General features: G+C 49.6%; 1 protein-coding gene across 2 annotated transcripts in view; it reads right to left on the bottom strand.

Moving 5' to 3' along the window:
- The window catches only part of FRMPD2 (FERM and PDZ domain containing 2), a 126,820-nt gene that overhangs the window by 82,402 nt on the left and 27,906 nt on the right, over window positions 1–16,512 (bottom strand). For both annotated transcript variants that reach the window (XM_074382147.1, XM_003929971.4), the window contains exons 4-10: window positions 13,972–14,037; window positions 11,209–11,400; window positions 9,416–9,548; window positions 8,677–8,761; window positions 7,129–7,261; window positions 5,732–5,803; window positions 1,444–1,618 (exon numbers count right to left, since the gene is read on the bottom strand). In XM_074382147.1, the coding sequence (XP_074238248.1) occupies window positions 1,444–1,618; window positions 5,732–5,803; window positions 7,129–7,261; window positions 8,677–8,761; window positions 9,416–9,548; window positions 11,209–11,400; window positions 13,972–14,037 (856 nt within the window). The remainder of the gene's footprint in view (window positions 1–1,443; window positions 1,619–5,731; window positions 5,804–7,128; window positions 7,262–8,676; window positions 8,762–9,415; window positions 9,549–11,208; window positions 11,401–13,971; window positions 14,038–16,512) is intronic.

Raw genomic sequence — 16,512 nt, 5'->3', positions numbered from 1 at the left:
CCACCTGTTATTTGACTATAGCCCTGTTCATCGCTTTTGTGTGTTTCTAGTCTCCCTAAAGACTCAACTGGACTCTGAATTCTTCTTGTTTCCTCCAGTATCTGGCTACGGCTCTTCAACTAAGAACAAGAACCGCTCTGTTCTTAAAGCCCTATAAACTGAAGCTGGACAACTCAATGGAAAATTCTAGGAGCAAGTCTCCTGCCTGATGTGTGGGCTACACAGAGTTCATCAAAATGCCCAGTGCTGGTCTAGTGCTTCAAAATGGCAACCAACACCTATGAAACAGAACAATGAACTCCAGACAGACTTAGCCTCAGAGCCACGCCTTCCAAACCTCCGTGTTGCTTAAATAAAAGGAGGTTTTGACATCAGCTCCCACTTGCTGGTCATTTCCCTTCAACATGAGACTAGAACAATGAGGACAAATCCATCCAGCACTGAGGAACAATCGAAACATAACCACAGGATGATCCAGTAGATACACTTTCAGAGCAATAATGTGATCGAAAGGGAAAATACATTATCAATACCAAAATAAGTCACTTATATTTAACCCTGCTAAAATGGAGCTCGGAGCTGTGAGAGAGGGTCATTCATGTGCCATGCCTGTATTGAAAAATACCATAGCAGTTTTTTTCCAAATCACAGCTTGCGACATGAGTCACACAAGGACAGCCAGCAACACAAGAACAGCTAGCCACACAAGGACAGCTAGCCATTCACACAGAACACTTGCCTAACACTGCTTCCACTAGTGAACTAACGTTAACTCTTGCAAGAAGCCCTTGGAACCAATCATCTTTTTGTTTCAAAACAACTCACATGTACTTCTCTCTTTTTTCTATAAAGGCTTGCCCTTGTCCAGCCTCCTCAGATGCATCTATAGTTCACTACAGCATGTGGATCGTAGGTTGCAATCTACTGCTAATTCCCAAATAAACTCATTCTTTGGAGAGCCTGTCTCTCTCTGCTGCTTTAGGTTGACAGCAGAAATAGCAAGTCTCTAATGGAATGTCAGAGAGAGAAGAGATATTTTTCTTGGATATTTAGATTAGAATCTTAATTAGGCTCCTGGGGTCAGGGTATGGAGTCCCCATTAGTCCTGCATCTTTAGATGGAAATGCTTTTAACATTTGCTTGTTTGTCTAACTTCAGTGCGCTGAGATCGATCAACCAGATTCAGCAAGCCACAGAAACCCACATCCTGAATTGATTATTTCCTGATAATCTTCTGCACTTGCTTGATGCTTTATCCATGAGTACTTGAAGCTCTTGTCCTGCTAACTAAGCATGGTCCTCATAGGAAGGACCATGAGGTCTCTGTGTACAAAGGGAGGCACCCAACTCTAAGTTTTCCCAGAAGAAACAGAGCTCAGGTATCCAGACACTCGAGTTACTAGAGGCACCAGGCCAGCTGTGAGCTGCCCAAGAGATGCTTACCTTTCATATAAGCCAAGCCAAAGTAGGTGAGTTCCTCGAGGTTGGCAAAGGACGTCACAGCATTGAAGACAGCTCCCACTGTTGACTCGACATCACATTTTACCTCCAGGCGCTGCCCGTTCAGCAGGACCACACAGAGGTCCCTGAGAGCCAAATAGGATTTCCCTTTTTTGGTCTGAAAACAACAATACTATCAATTATACTATAATTATAAGTCATTCAGCTTTTAGTGTGTGCTAGTTACTGTACTAAGCACTGTATACACACTGTCTCATTTAATTGATGAACAACTCTAAGAGATGAGTACATTTAAAATTCCTATGTAACCGGTGAGAAACTGAGGCTCAGAAATGGTAAGACTCTTTCCCAGGGGTTGCACAGTGTGTAAGGCAGGAAATGGACTCAAATCTGAGCCTTCTACCGGGCTCAGCAGGGACCAGGCAGGTTGGGAGGCCCATCTGACTGGTATCTTTCCCCTATAGAAATCCCAGCTGCCCCTTGGGCTCTGCTTCCTAAGAGGACCACCCAGGGCCCTCATGAATGAATCATATGGCTCTGGATCAATCTGTCAATCTGATACTGTCTTCTCAGGCTCCAACAGAGCACAGGTTAATTAATTCTAAACTTCGGAGCGAATTTGGGTGGGTGTAGATAGATCCAATGAAGAGACAGAGCTGGAGCAAGGGGATTATCTAGACTCTAGAAATGGGTCAGTAGAGCCAATGAGCCTCCAGAGTCTGCCTTCTGCCTCTTCATCTCCCACCATAGCCCCACCCAGGTCACCATCACCCTGGCTCAGCCCCCTGGACAGTTCGTCACCCTGCAGCTGCCTGAGCCATTCTGCCTGTGTCTTTGCACATACAATACCCACTGCCCCTAGGGCTCTTTTGCTCCTTCCCGACGTGGCAAACTCCTATGGTTCTCTCAGGTCAGGCTCTGGAGGCTTTGTCTGTGACTCTTTCTTAGTATCCCCATATCCCAAAGTGAGCCTGGACCTCCCCTGAGAAGCTCTCTTTAGAAGGCAGTCATGGACAGACGCCAGCATGTGTGGCGTTAGTGCCATCGAGACCATGCCTGCGGTCACACCCTGACCTTCCTGGCATCCAGGGGCAGCCTACACACTGCAGGGGTCAGAGCAGACCCAAGGGCCCTGTGAGAGGGGGTTTCCCACATGCTGCTTGGCAGGGCTGATTACACAGGCACGCTCCATGCCACCTTGGTTCCCACACTTGCTGCACACCTGAGTCATCTGAGAAGTGAGGGGGCCACCCCAAAGATGGTTCCATCAGTCTGGCACAAGGCCTGGGAAATCAGTATCTTGTAAAAAGCTTCCCAAGGTGACTCTTTGAGGGCAGGGAAAGCTGGGAAGCAGGTATGACCCATTTCTTTCCCCTGCAGAAATCCCAGCTGCTTCCTGAGAGGGCCGCCCAGTATGACCCCCTGCTTGAGTCCAGTGCTCTGAAGCTGCCCTCTGGGGACTCTTAATAGTTGTGTCTTGGAATATGTATTTTCGGAGTGAAGTCCCCAGGACAATGAGCGTGTGTACAAAGCTTGGACTCTCAGCAGTCCTGCCTCCCCTCCTCCCTGGGGGGTTCTGGCTGCCAACTTCTTTGCTCTCTGAATCCCCAGGCCTGGCCCAGCCTCCCCTGCCCCTTTGTCCGCCCCACACAGAGACCTCTGCTGTCCTCCACTGAGGGCAACCATGGCTCTCACTGCCCCCTGGTGACGCCCTCCTCAGGGGGCTGGTGGAGGAAGGGTCCCAGGCAGGCACGTGCACAAAAGGCATGTCAGAGCACCCATGACAGTGGCTGTCCCCACCCTGGGCCAGCAGCACCAAAGCTCTTTCCCTGGGCAATTCAGCAGGGACAAGACTCTCACCCACCCAGCTCCTAAGCCAGGTACCAAATGCATCCCATACAAAGCGTGTAACTCCTCGGGGGACCACCGATTGTCTGGGCTAGGGCAGCAGAGTCATGGGAAGGAAGCTTGGGCTTTTCCACCCTGCTTGGGACATGGAGTATGGATCCAGCAGCTGGTGTGGCAAAGTCACGGGGCAGGGACCCAGGTACCTGCAAAGGGTATCTCTGTCTACCCTGTGAATATCCCTATGCCCAAGAGAATGTGACACTAAAGAGCAAATAGAAACTAAAAACACCATGACATGTTGAGACAGAGAAAGCACATATGGAGAATAAAGGAAAATGTTTAATATTTTAGTTCCTGTGGTGGCGCTTTTGAACAGAGGGTGCTGCCTCTTCACACTGCAGTGAGGCTATTTGCCAGCGTTTCCCACGGGACAGCCATGCTGTAAGGGAAATCTGCTTTGTTCCCAACACCCACAGGGAAGCAGAAGGAAAGGGTGTGTGTACAAAGAACTCCACTAGGAGGGAGAGATAGGGAGCTACACTGACTGAGGGCCCTGGGGACAGGATGGGAGGAGCTAAAACAAGGGCAAATGCTCCAGCCCAAGCCAGACAAACAGAGTGACACAGGAAACCCTGGACATGGAGCCTCCCCTTTCCCAGGTGAGGGACAGATGTCCAAAAAGTCTTTTACTGGGGGAGCCCTCGGTCACCCTCCCACCCTCTGACATCTTCCTAGAGGCTAGGGTTCAAGAGCCACTCTGAGGATTACAAATAGGCTCCTAGACCTGGTGTGCAGGTCAAGATGCCCACCCCGGACAGAACTGGGACAACAGCACCGTTCCCATCGCCTGGAGTCTTGGTACTTCCTGCAGAGCGGGGGAAGCTGGCCCCCATCACAGCAGGTCTGGCCCATCCACCTGGTGGGTAGAGGATTCTACAGTCACCTAAGCCATGTGACCACAGGGATGTCAGAAAGGGGTTTCTGGGTGAATTGTCAGCTGAGGGCAGGTGGCTTGAAGGGGACGGGCAGAGGTGGGACTGGCCTGAGGGGGCCATGGCCCTCTGACCTGCAAGCCTGGTATAGGAAGTGTCCTCAGAAGGTTGTAGATCCCCTGAGTGAGCCACCCTGACACCCCCAATCTCTCACACACCAGCCTCCTTACATTCAACATTTTCATGCTTTGGGTAATCTTGCATACTTGGGGTGTAAAAAAAATCATCATCCCACTTCATGCTTTTTGTGCCAGTGCAGGTGGACCAGGCACACAGTGGGTGCCCAGTCAGCATTTACTGCATGAATTGATGCAGTTGGTCATGCATAGGAATCGGAGGCCCTGGTCAGGCAGGCATCCCACCCGCACTGACCAGTTTGCTTAGACATTTTCAGGACTTGGGTGTGGAGGAAACGATGTCAGTGCACTGCAACAGAAGTTCCCTTGACAAGGGGGTGCATAGAAGCTGAGATTCAATGGGATTTTGCTGGAATGAGCCAGAGGTGGGCTCACTGGTGCTCTTCTGTGCAGGAAGGACACGCAGTGGGTGATGTAGGAACCTGGGAGGAGAGAGCCATTTAGCCACGCCCCACTCCAGCCCTGCCTCCAGGAGGCCCAGAGAGCCAAGCTGACAGTGTGTGCACTTCTGGCCCCAGGGGTCGGAGAGATGGGCAAGGCTCACGTGCAAATACTCAACATCGACTAAGCATCCAGCCCTAGCTGGGCCCTGCACAGCAGAGATATGGGCCTGAACACGGACAGATACATCCTGGGGAGCTCAGGGTGAGACTAGCCACGCATAGAGCTCTTCAGGGGATATGCTAGGCTCTGGGGCAGGGAAGGGACAGCTATGCAGCATTTGCCCTTCCTGAAAAGCCCACATGGCTCACTCCTTCTCTTAAACCCATCTCTGCTCATAAGATGCTTTCCCAGAGCTGCTTTCCCATCTAAAAGAGCACACTCTCCCTCTCACCACCTGCCACGCTCCAGCTCCATCCTCTTCCCTTCTTTGTTTGTTTTTTTTTTGCACGGATCACTACCTGGCATTCGTTTATATTTATGTGTCTGTCTTTGCCTCCTCCTTCTAGAATGTCATCTCCACACGAAAAGGACTTTGTTGCATTCGCGGCATAGATGGGGGCCTAGAATAGTGCCCAGCAGTGTTTCAGATGGTAGATGTTCCACAGCATTCCCTAGCCGAGGCTGGGAGGGCTAGGAGGACTCAGCTGGAAGCCACAGGGGGACCCTTTAACAGGCTGAAGGACAAACAGCAGCAGCGAAAGGCAGTGGTGGTTCTGGCAGGTGTCTGGGAGAAACTGAATGCCACTGGGATGTCCCCATGTGAGACCCCATTCAGACACAATTGGCCTCCTGCACCTGTCCACTTCCCTGTCCACCCTCCATCCCCACCCAGTCTAGCCCAGGAGTTACCACAACTGATCCCGGCAGATTTAGAGTCACGGGGGCCTCTCCAGCCAGCAGGACAAACTCCGGCCTGGAAAACTGGAAGACAACCCTCAGTCACATATGGTCAAGAAGAGGACAGGTTACAGGATTTGGGTCTGGGCTTCCCCCACGACGCACCTCTTCAGCCCCCAGCAGCACACATTCCCCAGAGCCAGCAGGAAACAGGTTTCAGCTGAGATGGGGCTGACCTGGGCTGAGGCCCCAGCTGAACTGCGCATCTTGGAACAGAAGTCTTACAGGTAGGTATAAGGTATCAGTAAGTTTCTGGCTCTTAAATTGGGTACGGGGGTATTCGGGTTGAATTAAAAGTTTCATAATTCACACGGCATTAAAGCTTTTGTATGTCTCAAAAGTATAGAGCATATTGTATATGTAAACATATATGCAATAAAAATGTTTTTAAAACAAAAATACTTTTAGATTTAGATAAGCTGAAATGTTTTTCTAGCTCTAGATGTTGAATCAACAGCTTAGCGGGCAGCTCTTGTTCTCACTGTATAGATTACACTTGCCCCAGGAAATAGTACAATACCCGTCATTAGCTAGATCCAGTTATCAACCTATGGGGTGCATATTCTCAACCCATTTTACAGGTGAGGAAATTGAGGCTCCTCACCTGCTTAAAAAAAAAAAAAAAAAAAAGTTGAGCAGCTCACCTGAGTCATATAACCAGCAAGTGATAGGGTTGGGTGGGGCTTCTATAGTGCCCCCAAGAGTACCTAGCAGGACTCTTGTCCCAAGAGGCCAAAATTCTAGCCCAGAGGTGACTTGTGTCCTGCAACAGTTCCCAATAGAAGTATATTTGGTGAATGATCAGAAAGAAGGCCAAAGTAGGTGAACAAGTCTTCTCGGAAACCCTCTTCATGCTCTCCACCAAGTTCATGGAGGCCAGAGAGGGCCCTCGGAGGGCGGTGTTGGCTGGCACACTCCCCCTAACCCTGTTACCCTCTTAGGGTTACCCAGCTGGAAGGGCAGCTCTCTCTCCCTAAAGAAGCCCTCCCTGCAGCCCCAGTTCTGTGCTCCTGCCTTTCACCTGTGCGGAAGGCCCCTTCCAAACACATTCCGTCTGTCAGCTCTCGAATCACGTAGCACACTCTGCCACTGCCCTGCGCACCAGTGGCTGCAAATTTCCCGTGGGGTGTAACACAGGATCCCACATAGTGTCCCCCACAGATCCTGCCCCAGTGAGGCCACTCAGTGAATGCCTATGTCCTAAGTTGCAAATTTCAGGTTTATATTAGTCCAACCCTATAAACCTCAGCCCCCAGAAGACCCTGTCCATTTTCAGCTTCTGTGCCAGCCACCCGCAGTGCCCTGCTCTAGCCTCCATGAGGAGTACCCTTCAGTCTTCTTTTGCTCACCTTGCTCCTTCTTTGCAGAAAACCCCTTTGAGAAGGAGTTGTTGGCCATGAGCTGTCTGCTGCCGAGTACACAGATCCGGAGCTGAGCCGCCGGCCCTCCTGTTGGTGCTGGGGATCTGCCCCTGGAAGAGTGCTGGACAGGGGTTGAGAAGGGGTGAAGGGCTTCCATTGCATGAAGGCCACACACACAGGGGCTCAGCTTGGCAGGGTGCACCCACTGATGCATGGGGGAGTTAGAGTGGGGTAAGCTGAGGCCTGGAGAAGTCAGGCTGCACCGCCACTGGGGAGTGGTGGGGTTGGAGGCGTAAGGCACAGTCAACTTCTCTACCCCATGACTCTAACTCTCTGTTTGAGGTGCCAGGACTCCCGGTCTAGAACAACCACCCAGCAGGTCACGGGATCACAGGGGTTTCTGGCTTCTTTAGAATTTGATATATTGTTCAAAATATTTTGACAATTAAATATATTGTTTATGGAATCGGGGTGTAAAAATGGTCTTCATTGGGAAACTAAAGTGTTAAATGGCAGGAAAAAATATTGCATGATAAACTGTGCAATATCCAATCAGGATTCCAGCTGTGGATTTGACATCAACTATGACAAGATACTGTTATATCCCTCAACAGGTCAATATGTGAATAAATAAATCACCCAAACTTCAAAACGAACAAGGCTTCAGGTACAGGAAGCTATGAGCCCATCCAGGTTTTGATCTGATTCAAGTATCCTGTTAGACAATTGCAAACATTTCCACAATTCTCCTTGATCTGTACCCTGTGCAATCCAACTTTGCATCCTCCTGCCATCAACAGATGGAGTCTATTTCCTACTCCTCGAAATGGGGCTGGCCTTTAGGCTTGATTTGGACAACAGAATGATGCAGAAATGGTGGAAGGCCAATTCTGGAGGCTTTATGAATCTCTCTCTCTCTCTCTCTCTCTCTCTCTCTCTCTCTCTCTCTCTCCCTCCCTCCCTTCCCCTCAGTTCTGCCACTGTCCTGAGAACAATCCCAGGCTGACCTGCTGGTGGAGGAGAGCCAGAGCTCCCTAGACAGTGGCCATCCACCCCCCAGGAGAAACTGTCTAGCTGAGCTGCAGATAGTCACAAATGCAGGAAGGTTTTCAGCAGAGTCTAGAAGACCTTCCAGCTGAGCACAGCCTAAATTACCAACTCACAGAATCATGAGCTAACTATATCATTGTTGCTTTAGGCCACCATGTTTTGTGGTTGCTTGTTACGCAGCATGGTATGGCGAGGACAATGGCAACAGTGTTGAGGCATGCTGCTGCTCCGCCAGGCCACTCAGCCTGAGTATGGCTCCCAGAGGAGGCGGGACGCCCGGGCAGCACAGCCGCCACCAGGCGCCTCATCGCCGTGGCTTCAGATCTGCTTAAATGTGGCTTCTCTGTCTGCTAATGAAATAGGGCTGGCATCTTCTGGAGGAGCAAGAGGCTTCTCGTTAATCATCAGTGAAGAAACGGGGTACAGTAGCCCCCACACCCATGTCTCACATCAAGTTTACAGCACCCTGCAGGGCCTGCTGCTTACCGGTTAACGACGAGGCTGCAGTGACTGTGTGAGGTGCTCCAATGGGGCTCTGGAGAGTGCTGGGCCTCCGTGCTTCCTTCTGAAACTAACCAAACAGCATGGTAGAGGGCAAGGGGCAGAAGCCAAGATCACGGCTTTCTTTAATCAGGCATCCCAGAGCCTGAATGGCATCATGACTTACTGGATGCGTGACCTTGGTAAAATTACTAAACCTCTCTGAATCTGTTTCCTCATGTAGAAACCAGAAATGACAGTTACAGGGGGTTACAACGGAAGAAGATAAAGCCTAATGGAAAACTGCACCTTGTTTTAGGGACAACAAACAATATCATTAACCTTTTTTAAAAAAGCTCAGATTTAGTTGAAAAGTAGACAATAGAAGGTTTGAAGAGTATTTCAAAAATCACTTTTTTTACACAACCAAAAGAATAACTGAAAAAAATTGTTTTTCTTTTTTGTTGTTTGTTTTAATTTGGATTTTCTCAGCTTGCAGTTAGAAGTAATTTTTAAAGTTTTCATTTGATATAAATAACTGTGTTAAGTTGTGTCCCCAAATGAGCCTTTCCCGGGAACACGGGTGGGTCCTAAGCTCAGCCCCTTCTCTCCAGGGGCTTCCTGAAAGAGTGCTTACATGGGCTTTCTCTGCCGTCACAGTGTGGATGTGTGGCCCACACAGGGCAGGAAACAATACAATGGGTACCACCGGTGCACGCAGGGACCGCTCAGGGTACACACCCACCTCTGCAGGGATGCAGACGCTCCGGGGCCGGTGCCACTGGGCTCTCACTGCTTGTCCCACACAGCCTCTTCCTAAGCAGGTAGCTTCTGTTCTGCTGCACACAGGAGCTTTCCTCCACAACTCTTTTCTCCACCTGGGGGTCCAGTGCATCACACATCCACATCCCAAGATGAGGAGGGGGCATTTTCCAGACACATGCAAACTGGCTGTCAGACTGCGTCAGTGTGGAATTGTCTGCCCTACATGGTGAGCACCTAATGATGTGTTCTCTAGCACCCGGAATGTGCTCTGTACCCACCCCCACATGCACCCTGAAGGGCCTTCACCTCTCCACTGCAGACCCGCGCACTCACACACATCTGTGCTCTTGCTCATCCATTCCCTCCATGGCTCGGGTCTCCCCAGAAGCCCCTCTGTGCCCATAAGACCCAGAGCTGCGTCCTCTCTGCTTCTGCCTCTACGTCTGCCCTCTGATCACCTTCCCATATCACTGCACTCACACCTGGCTCTACTACACCACGTTCCATGAGTGTGCTGCTTGTCTGTCTCCCCCGATATCACTGTGTGCTTTATGCACCGCTGTCACACACCTATCCCAGTGCCCCAGGGAATATGGAATAAGTGACTGACATCTACTTTGCGGGCCCCTGATGGAAATGCTGCAGGTCAACACAGCGTCTAGCCCAGGACAATGGCACACCAGTGGATGGTGGACTTTAACATCTTTCAAACGAATATAGCCCACTTCTTCCACCAAGTCTTCTGGCTCCATTCATAGGAGCCACATGCTCCCATGCCAAGAGAGAAGGGATCCAAGGAGGAGGGCTTCTCTGATAGAAGAGGGCTTCTCTGGTTGACTGTTGCCACTGTTCCACCCAGCTGTCCCCTTGTCTCTATCCATGTGGCCCCTCATTAATCCTGGTCTCAGCCCTCCAACTTGTCTCTGGACAAGTGCAACCACCCAACTAGTCTCTATTGTCTGGTTCCTCCCAAATACAAACTTCCTTGCATTTTGTGCTACAGGCACCACACTTAACCACCCTATCCCAGCTCTGCCCTGGTCTCACAAGGGACCAACTCCGTGGTGCCATTCCTGCACCAGAGCTCTCCAGGGTGCCAGGCTGCGGCTGTCTCCAGCTGAGAATATATCCTGCAGCTTGTCAGCTGTGCCACCATCACTCCCCTCTCCCAGGAGCATTTCCCCGATAAATAACTTGCTCAAGAATCCTTGTCTCTGGGTTTGCTTGGACAGAATCCAACCTAAGTCAAATGGCTGCTATGCATCAGGCCCCCTGCTGCGCACTGGGGAGAGTACAGGGCAGCAAGCAGCACAGCGTGACAAGCACAGCAAAGGACCCCCCGCAGGTACAAAACAGCAGTCGGGAGGGCAGCCAGGAACCACACAAACAAGGTCAGGGAAGGCTTCTGTACAGAACCTAGAGTTGAATTTTGATAAGAGAACTGAATCATGAGTTCTCAACATGATTGCTTTATGTAAAGAGGCACTTGCAAAGATCTCAAGTGTCTTCGCCATGTGAGAAACTGAGGCTTGCCCAAAGGTCTTTGCCAGCACTGCCCAATAGAACTGCAATGACAAGAATGTTCTAGATTCACTCTTTCCAATAGGGTCATCACTCACTAAAAGTGGCAACTGAGCGCTTGAAATGTGACAGATGTGATGGATGAATTTAATGTTTTATTTTATGTTAGCAAATTATAATTTAGCTAACTAAAATTTTAATAGCCACACATGACCGGCAGCTATTGGTTGAAAACCACAGTTCTCTACTGACCTCAGAAATGGTGCCCAGAACCAAGCCAACCAGCCTTCTGATGTGGAGACCAGCAGGGGCTGGGTAGACAGACACTTCTTTCTCATGAGCCCCACAAGCTTCCAGAACCGATTGCAACGTGCACCGCCTGTGAGGCTGGTCTTCGCACATGGTCAGCAGGATGGAGTGCAGGGGCTCGCGGAGCTGCAGGGGCTGGAGGCAGACAGGTGAGGTGAGAAGGGAGAGCAGCCAGAGCTGCTGCTGCGAGGCCAGCACCTAGTCAGGCGGGCCTCGGGGACATGGAAACGGCTGTTCCCACAAGCACCAGAGCAGATGCCTGCTCCTTTTGGAGAGTTTAAGGACAGACACAAGATCTGTCACTGAGGCCGCCAAGTGCAGAGCAATCATCCCTGTGTCAGTTGTGTGTCGTCTGCGGCTTTCTAATCCAGAACACCCTTCTGCCCAAGCATGTGCTTGGAATGCTCATGAAAAATAGACGCTTTGACAAGATGAATTTCCACCTGTGCCAAGCATCCCAAATCAAACAAGAGGTCAGCCTTTCACTCAAGTTCACCTGCACAGCTTGTCATTGTATCCAGTTACTCCAAGGGTCTCACTGGGCCTTTCTCCTGGAATGTGAGCTCTAGGAACACACGGACTGTAGCCTATTCCTGTTCACTTCAGTACAGGCAGCAGTGAGCAGAAGCGCTCAATCGTTGTTGCTTGAACTTTATGTCATGTGTACCCACAGGGCAAAAGAAAACAGAAGCATATATATATTTTTTTGAGATGGAGTCTCACTCTGTCACCCAAGCTGGAGTGCAGTGGCGCAATCTCGGATCACTGCAACCTCCACCTACAGGGTTCAAGCAATTTCCTGCCTCAGCCTCCCAAGTAACTGGGATTACAGGTACCCACCACCAGGCCTGGCTCATTTTTGTACTTTTAGTAAAGATGGGCATTTCCCCCCTGCATTTAAATGACCACAATTCATATGAGAAAGGTCTCAAATTCAGATTCAAAGTCAGACTTTTCCTCCAGCTCAACCCACATCGTCAATCACTTTCCAGATAAAGACTGCACTACCGCTTCTTGCCAGGGAGCAGCAGCTGTGGGCACCTATCTCTGTACAGCCCGCTGTCCCACCTTCACAGCAAATCAGAGGCCTCTTTTGCTCCTGGTGCTGCACAGCCACACCAGATACAGTCCCTGCTTTCAGGAAAAAAACAGTGTGATGAGAGAGACAGTCACTAAAAGAGACAAAGACCATACAGGATGACAAGGGCTTTGACCTTGGGAAGCACAGGCCATGGCACTAATGTAGAGGAAGGGGCTTAGCCTAGACTGGACTTAACCAGGAGAAAAGTGGGGGGTGAGGTGCTGGTGGAGGGAGCAGTGTGTGGAAAGGCACAAAGGTGCAGAGGAGCTGGCACGTGTCTGAATGGAAAGGGGTTACGAGCAGGACAGGTGCCCCGGGGGAAAATGGCGGTGCGGGGTCCCTTGTTCAAAATTATTAAGAATTCCAGGACAGTGATAGCAGAGCATTCAACTAAATGCAGGACCCTGCGCTATTACACAGGACACACACCCAGGAAGCCAGACCTGATTGTGGCAGAGTGCCAAAGGGGAACTAGATGGGAGCAGGGACCCCATCCTAGGCTCCAGGTGTGTCTCACTGAGAAGCCAGAAGGTAACCCCATGGGGAGTGAGGTGCTACGAAAGATTGCATGCTAGGGGGTCGTGAGCTAGTCTCTGTTTTAGAAGGACCACCCAGGAAGCACCTGGATGTTGAATTGGAGCAGATAGGGGTGAGTAGAAAGAAAGGCAGAAGAAGGGAGGAGGAGGGAGGGAGCCAGTCTGGCCAGGTCAGCTGGGAAGGGCTCTCCAGCATGAGTTCTTACGGCTCCAGTCTCTAAGGAATTGTTATGGTGTCAAATGGAAACGTATACAAAAACTTATATTCTATAGTTGAAAATTGTGTAAAATGTTAGGATATTTTTATATATTTCTTTTTTGAGACAGAATTTTGCTCTGTTGCCCAGGCTGGAGTGCAGTGGTGCGATCTCCACTCACTGCAACCTTCCCCTCCCAATCCCCAGGGTTTAAGTGATTCTTGTGCTTCAGCCTCCCGAGTAGCTGGGACTACAGATGTGCACCACCACACCCAGCTAATTTTTGTATTTTGTTTTGCCATGTTGTCCAGGCTGGTCTCTAACTCCTGAGCTCAAGTGATCTGCCCACCTTAGCCTTCCAAAGTGCTGGGACTACAGGTGTGAGCCACCATGCCTCGCCAAGATAAAGTTTAAAAGTTTCTAAGCTTTAAGCCTCCTTGTAGTCTTTAATAAATGACTAAAAGTCTTTTAGAGGGAGATATTGTAGGGAGCATTTGCCCAAATCTGTTGAGCACAGAAGCCTTTTTCAGAGAAGCATCTCCCTTTGGGAAGGGCTGTTTTAAAGCCTTTTTAAAATACATGTAAATCTGTATCTTCAGTGTCTATAAAATTCTCTAGCTTGCTATTAATACTTCCTCTGAGCAGAGATGGCCAATCTTGCTTGCCAATCCCAAATTATGGCTGCCTGGAGTGCTATGTTAAGTAGGATTCTGAGGTTGTTTCTGCACTAGCAGGAAGGAGTTGTGTAATGAGTTTGCAAAGCCTGCTTAGGACCTAGGAGGAGAGAGTGGCGGTATGTGTCCTCAGTAAACGTGGTCCCTGGTCAGAAGAAAACCACTAAATAAACCCAAAGACATAGCCTGGCAAGACTTGGAGTATCTTGTTTACAAACCTGATTTGGCGGAACATGAAACCCTGCCGACCAGTAGAGGGTCATTCCTAAAGAATAGACGTGCATCTGCCCAAAAGAAGAGGACATGATTAGATTCCAGTTACCTCCGTTATTCCATGGTCCTGCAAGGAAAATATATTCCAATTTCTGCATGAGCAGACACTGTTGTCTGGCTAGTCCAGCACCATCTGCAACTCCCTTAACCCTTGTCACCTCCTACTCCAGAGGCTAGAAAGCCAGAACTTTGCTTTCTAGCAGAAACCATGACACTCTGTTTTGGTGAAAGGCATAAGAGAAATCTGTTAGGGGGCTTCTGATAAGGCTTTTGCTTTACTGACAAAAGGACACATGTGACAGGCCCCACCCTTTCCCCCTTGTTCCTGCCTTGAACATTGATGTGATTGATACATGGAGTCTTCGCAGCCATTCTGTGACAATGAGACAGTAAGCACAGGACAGAAAGCCAGACACTGGGGAAGGTAGAATGGAAATACACAACCTGGATCCTTGGTGACATAAATCAGCTGCTGACCAATCCCTAGACGTCTTGTTAAGTAACTAATAACTATATCTTTGGTCCTCACCACTGTATTTTAGGCCTTCTGTTTCCATGACACATTATGGTTCAGCCTAATTAAAATGCACCATATCTTGTCAAAAAGCAAAATGGTGTCACAGGAAGAGCATTGTCTGGTGTCTCTGACTCTCAGTTTCTTCATCTTAAAAATGAGTTTTCTGCCTGAATTCTAATAAGGATTAAGTCAAAAGCTCCTGAAGATGGTAGTGTTAACTATTATTGGACATAGAGCACTTACAGTGTACCAAGCCTTTTCTACGTCTTTCACCCATATAAACTTATTTACTCCCACTGCAATCCTGCGGTGCAGGCATTTTAATTGTCCCCGCTTGGCTACATGGCTTCTGGATTATGCCAGTCCTCAATCAATGTCAGTTGGCTTTTACTGTGGGGCTTCTATTGTAACTGACAAGGCACGTTTCCCTTAAGGTCTGTCTTTTCAGGAAATCATTTTTGGAACTTTAGAAGGAAACAATGAGGTAATGCAACATGGCAGGTAAAAACACACAGTTATTTGAGCCGCCCACCGGATTTGATACAAGTAGTTTTAGTTTTGGGTTTTGGTTGTTCATATATCAAAGTCAAGATGTGTTCAGTGTCACCTGTGCCAATTCATTAGCTCTCATCTTCCCTTGAAATTGTATCCTGAAACCAGCTCCCACCCCTCAGATGAACGTGCATAGATACCATGCAAAACAGCTCACGAGCTGGATCCCCATTTCCGGAGAAAGGACTTGAAGAGCAGGGCTTAGCAGACGGCCATTTCTTTCCCATTAACCCAACGAGCTCCCAGAACCAATTGCAGTGACTGCAACCTGCAAGGCTGGTCTTCCCACATGATCAGCACAATAGACTATAAAAACCTGTGGCGCTGCAGGGACTGGAGCATAGACCGAGCTCCAGCACCCTAGCCCTGCCACAGGCACTACCCACACCTGGAAGCTCACGTGGATTCCAAGGGCTCTGGCCAAAAATGTCTTAGGGCAAGGCCTTGGCCACATGACAAAAGGCTTCTTCCAAAATTCTGAATTCAGCCCATTAGTAGACACTGTCAGTAGAGGGTTGGTGAGAAGGATTTTGAAGGCAACTCCTGGCTCAGTGGGAAAGGACGCCATGTTTGATTGGTGATGTCTGCCGTGAGCATGGGATGGGGTACTGGCAGCACAGGGGACTTGTAGTTAGAGACCTGCCCACACCTCCCACCTGACCTGTGCCTGGGGCTAAGATGCCAAGTAGTTGGGGAGATATGTCAATGCACTGGTTAGGGCAGGATATTGGTCCAGGCAGAGGGGTCTGGGCACATCCTCCCGACATCAGAACAGGACCCAGGACTCCGGGAGGATTCTGAGCACAGCCTGTCCAGGGAGCCTTCTCCTAGTTGCCCAACTGCTCCTGCCATGAACCCATGCCAAGTTGGATGAAGAGAGGAGCCTGTGATGAATAGAAAAGAACAGCGATGAACAGAACTGAGTGTTAGAGATGCTGGAAGAGATCAAGTAACCTAGTGACTCTGCCTCCTAGCCTAATAAACAGGGCTTAAGGCTAGTGGCTCTGGCCCCTTAAGGCCCACTCCACATGCCATGCTTCATATGCCCAGAGTGCTAAATTAACAGCAAAAGAAGCGGTTTGGTTAGTTCAGAGCTCAGTCAGTCTCACATTGAATCTCTTCCAGCTCACACTCCTTCTCATCTTCCTGGCCAGGACTCAGCAATACACTTACCCAGTTCTTAACTCAGCCTATTAGCCCTGAAAGTATTGGAGTCCTCATGCCTCTGCCTGGAGAAAAGTACGCAGGAGGGAGAAACATAATTTTCTACCTCAAAGATGCTCTGGGCAGAGGAGTGACTAGGCCTTCACAAGGTACGCAGTGGAGACCAACCTGCAATCAGGAGGGTGATGCCTGTTCCTCACCAGCGAGTGCTAGGATGATTAGGGAAGGGCCCCAGGAGCGCTCAAATCTGTAT

This window comes from Saimiri boliviensis, chromosome 12 (genome assembly GCF_048565385.1).
Source record: "Saimiri boliviensis isolate mSaiBol1 chromosome 12, mSaiBol1.pri, whole genome shotgun sequence".
Lineage (NCBI taxonomy): Eukaryota > Metazoa > Chordata > Mammalia > Primates > Cebidae > Saimiri > Saimiri boliviensis.
The sequence above is the reverse complement of the archived record's forward strand: the minus strand, read 5'-3'. Positions and strand labels throughout refer to the sequence as shown.